We start from the raw sequence: 4901 nt of genomic DNA, 5'->3' as shown, positions 1-4901 counted from the left end.
CAGATGCTCCAGCAGGGAGGGAGGAGAGGAATTATCCAGCTTGGGCGCCCCAGGCCAGTCCCTGAGCTGGGGACAAGGCAGCAGCTTTCATGGAGCACTGCAGCTAAGTCAGCCAGGCCTCAAGACTCTATCCAGCCTAATAATCCCCTGCCCAGGCACGGGAATGCCAGAGGCACTGGAGATTTGGGAGAAAGCAGCGAGTTAACAGCGTTAATGGCCTTGTTTCCAAACGAAGCAGAGACCACTCTATAAATCAATGTGTGGCTGACGGGTTTGCTGCTGTAGAAATTGGAATTGCAAGAGAAGGAAGAGGTAAATAGCACATAAATCAGAGAAGCACACATGGAATGACCCGAGTTGGAAGGGACCCACAAGGATCATGGAGTCCAACGGGACACCCCAACAACCCCACCACATGTCTGAGGGTGTTGTCCAAACACTCCTTGAGCTCTGGCAGCCTTGGGGCCGTGATCACTGCCCTGAGGAGCCTGTTCCAGTGCCTGGGGTGAAGAACCTAATCCTAATATCCAAGCTAAACTTCCCCTGGCACAGCTAATGCTAATTAGAGACACCTCCCTGCTGGCTGGCAAAGTTTGTCACCTCCAGCACCACTGGAGCACAAGGGCAGCGACAGGGACTCGACAGAAGAGATGCCCAAGGTGTAGAAAGCCACTTCCTTCACCCAAAAACTGAGCTCTGACTTTGCCAGGACAGACAGTGGTTCTGTCCAGCTTTGCAGCACTGTTAGGAAGGGGAAAGGACCACAGCAAACCTCCCCCAGCAGCAGGGTCGGCAGGCAGAAATCCCAACCTGTGGATCCTCAGCTGGCACAGACCAGCCAGTCCCTCCAGCACAGCAGAACCAGCCCCTTCACCCCAAGAGGGACCCTCTTCCCGTGCCCCCTGTGCCCCCAAAAACACCTCCCAAAGGCCACACAAGGCATTTACCCCACACAGAGACTTGCAACGGAGGTGCCTCGTTTGGCAGCCTCCCAAGGGTGGTAGTTTTCCATCTCCTGTGGGGGACCAGGGATCTTCTGGAGTATGGCATCTGGATGGGCTGGGCTGTTAATATTTTGGAGCCCTGAGCTAGGAGTTCCACCTACGTGAGTTTTTATTTTGGCTTTAGATGTCTCCTCTGGTCCAATTATAGATTAATCACATTTTATCTCGCATCCGTTTCTTACCCCCCCCCCCCCCTCCTTCCCTGCCCCCAACCAGGGAAGGCAAGAAAAAAGCAACAAACAGGTTATTAATTGGCTGCTGTTTTCTGCTGGGCTCTTATCTCTGCACGTGAAGCTGGGGAGGCTGGGGAAGGTGGCTCAAGAGCCTGCCAGGAAAGGCAGGGCATTTTAAGCCTGATTTTTCTGAGGAAACAAAGCTCCTGTGATGACATTATCTTAGCCTGGGCTTGCCTGCCTGCATCCAACAGCCTTTAAAGCCTCTGGCTGATAACAGCCTGGCCTCAAAAAAAACCACAAAGTTCCTCCAGGTCTGTGAAATCAGAAGGTTTTAGCAAGCCCTGAGCAATGATGTGAGGTGCTGGTGAGAACACAGCTCATGAGACACCAGGAATCCAGAGGGGAGAGGCAATCCACAGGCAAGGGTCACAGATCCAGGGAAAATTCAAGTCCCAGATGCTGTCCCACCTCCTCTGCCTGGGAAGGACCCTTTCCAGCCCTTCTCCACTTCCACCACAGCCACCCAGGAAATCCTCTGCAGGAAAAGGGTTGCTGTGCTTCCATGGAACAACAAGGGACACCTCTCCTCATCCTGGAGGGATGATCCTGGATCCCTTCTCTGCCCTCCCTGGGAAGGACCCTTTCCAGCCCTTCTCCACTTCCACCACAGCCACCCAGGAAACCCTCTGTAGGAAAAGGGTTGCTGTGCTTCCATGGAACAACAAGGGATGTCACTCTGTCCTCTCCTCATCCCGGAGGGATGATCCCACATCCCTCAGCAGGGGCAAGGCCACGATACAGGACTGCTCTGGGCACAGAGAGCAGCCAGGCAGCTGCAAAAACAGATCAGTGGGTCAGGAGACACTGCTCCCCCAGCAGCTGGAGGAGGCAGGAGAGGCTCAACCTGCTCTCCAGTGCATCCCAAGGCCAGCAGGGAGTTGTACTCACCATCCCGCGGCGTCGGCGGTGTCTGAGTGAAGTAACTGTTGGGCTTGTCTGCAAAGAAACAAAAAACAGGGGGCTGTCAGCAGGTCCCTTTGGATGCTCCCTCCTCCTCCTCCTTCCCCCAGACCACAGCTTTTGGACCAGCATTTCATCCTTTCCACGTGCCCTTCACAAACAGGTTCAACTCCCAGGGACAGGTTCAACCTCCCAGGGGGTCTCGCAGCAAGAAGGGAGCAGCAGGAACAGGATCCAGGAGCCCCAGCTCTCCCACTGGTATCGATGGAGCATCTCTGGCATGGGATCTGGGAGCAGCCCTCTGTGCCTGGCAGGGCTGGGGCTTGTCTCAGCCCGTCCTGTGCCATCCCACGGGGGCTGTGATGCCAATCCTGCCGTGTCTCCCCTCACACACACCTGGGCATGGACTCACCGGGTCATGTGGGTTGAGCAGGGCCTCCAAAAAGTGGGGGAAGGGGGTAGCCTGGGGCAGCAGAAGGTGAACACTCCCATGGGCACGACTGTAGGTCCCAGAGGAAGGTGGCACAGCCTTGCCACCTGCCAGCCCTCTACATCTGACTAAGCAGGGGGGTGAGAAAGATTCCGCTCAGATCTCCACAGACCCTCCCATCCTGGGTGAGGAACACCCTAAACCCAGTGTCCAGCTGGGCTCTGCTCACTATCAGAGATGTGCCCAGGGCAGCAAAGCCAGGCTGTGACAGAGGTGGGTGGCTCTGTCACCTGAGCCTTGCTCCTGCCAGCCTTTGGAAATGCATCCGTGTGTTTGACAGTTTTACACGGAGCCTGTTCCCAAACAATGCTCCCCTCCCGGGGAGGCGGCACATCCCAAAGCCAGGCTGGAGGATTTGCCTGCCCTCTAAAGGCTTTTTCTCACAGCAGGTGTTTGGCACTTTCCAGCATCAAGGAGGTCAAAGACACGGCTGCATGATGGAATACTCCTCCACAGGCTGTGCCTAGGGAAAGATGAGCACCTGTGCAAGGATGAGGTAACAGAGCACAGCAGCAATTCGTGGATGGATCCACGCCCAAATGTGGGATCTACTCAGCCACAGCAGGGACCAGTTTAACAATCCAACCTCAGGGAAAACTCCCCCATCTTGCCCCAAACCTTCTGTTTATTCCTCAGAGTGAGAGCAGGAAGCCTGGGAGACACATTCCCACCTATATATAGCGACAGGGCTCAAGGTCCAGCTTGGAACAAGGGAGCAGCAGTCCCTGGCCAGGGCAGGACTCCCAGGAGCCCTGCTGAGATCCTCAGCTCCCAAACGGGCTGGCTGCATCCCCCCCGAGCATCCCCCACACTCGGACCTCAAGCAGCACAGCAGGACACAGTATTTTGGGGACGGGACAGGGCACACCCAGGGTGCTGGCACAGCTGAGAGCACCGAGCAGGGCGGGAGCCGGGCCGGCCCACACACACCCGCCCTCCCAGCTCCGCTCCACCCTTCGGGGCCAACATCACGGCAGGGAAAAGTGGGGCAGAGCTGTGGAGCTGTCACCTCCCTGGATCCTCCCCAGGCAAGTGCTGAGCTCCCGGGTGAAGCCCAGCTGGCAGCGCTGGGAGCCCGGGCTGACCCCAGCCCTGCCTGTCCCTGCCTGTCCCTCCCCGGCCTCCCGCACGCCCGGGGGACACCTACAGTTATTGAGGAAGAGCAGCACGGCAAATCCCAGCGTGGAGGTGGCCAGGAGGATGAGGCAGATGTTGCAGGGGATCATGAAGTACCGCACCACCAAGGAGACCTTGTGCTGGTACAGCCGGTCCCGCTCCAGGGCCCCCGGCGCCATGGGGTACTGGCAGGCTGTCATGCTGGGCCACCACGCTCAGCCCACCGTCCATCCATCCACGGCACGGCAGCCACGAGGCTCACATGGATCCCTCTTCCCTCCCCTCCCCGGGCGTCTTCAGGAAAACCTAAGTTTTCCCCGAGGTTCCCATCTCGGCTCGCAGGAGGGCAGGGCGGGCTGGGGGGCACCTTCAGGGGCAGGAGTTTGTCCCCACGGCTGCCATATCCCAGAGGCACAGCCTGGGGGGAGGTCCGAGCCCGCTCCAGAGGGACGTGCAGCGCTCCCGTGCTCAGCAATCCCTCTGCCAGCCCGGAAGGTGTCAATCCACACCTGCTGGCAGAAGGCAAACAACAACCCCAGCGCTGAGAGAGCTCAAGTTCCACGGCCAAGCCCACCGGGACGGGGACGAGCCGCTGCTGGTGTGGGAACGGCACCAAGAGGCGCTGGCTCCCGGGAGCGGGGCTGGGACAGGGACGGGGGGTCAGCACGGGACCCCTCTCCTCAAGCTCGCAGCATCTGGAAAATCCATATCCTCTCGGCAGGGATGGCAGGGGGTCTGACCACCCCGGCAGCCGCCTCTCAGCTCTCAGCTCCTCGCTCCAGAAACGCGGAGCTTCCCCCGCTGTCCGCGCTCTCCTCCGGGACAGGTGATCCCGCGTCCAGCAGCCTCCGACCCTCCGCAGGTCCTCGGAGCCGAAAATTCCGGGGGCAGCAGCCCAAGATCCCGGGAGCAGAAGCCCAGAAGGTGCCGGCTCAGTTGTCCCACGCTCCGGCCGAAGGCAGACACTCCCTTTCCCACGGCAGGGCTCCTCTCACGGCCGCGGCACATCCATCCCCGCTCCGCTCCGCGCTCCTCCCGGCCAGCCGGCGCTCGGCGCTCCCTCGCCGTCCCTCCTCCGCCAGCTCCCCGGCACCTTCCCAACCCTCCGGCGAGCAGCGAGGGGCCACCGCAGCCCTCCTCGGCCCCCTCGGCACG

General features: G+C 59.6%; 1 protein-coding gene across 1 annotated transcript in view; it reads right to left on the bottom strand.

Annotated features, from left to right (window-relative positions):
- The window catches only part of AGRN (agrin), a 117797-nt gene that overhangs the window by 52947 nt on the left and 59949 nt on the right, over positions 1-4901 (bottom strand). The window contains exon 4 of the mRNA XM_029962403.1: positions 2129-2176. Coding sequence (XP_029818263.1) covers positions 2129-2176 — 48 coding nt within the window. The remainder of the gene's footprint in view (positions 1-2128; positions 2177-4901) is intronic.

Source organism: Manacus vitellinus, unplaced genomic scaffold, assembly GCF_001715985.3.
Source record: "Manacus vitellinus isolate BGI_N305 unplaced genomic scaffold, ASM171598v3 scaffold_46_pilon, whole genome shotgun sequence".
In the NCBI taxonomy this organism is placed as follows: Eukaryota; Metazoa; Chordata; class Aves; order Passeriformes; family Pipridae; genus Manacus; species Manacus vitellinus.
This window is presented reverse-complemented; position numbering and strand designations above follow the sequence as displayed.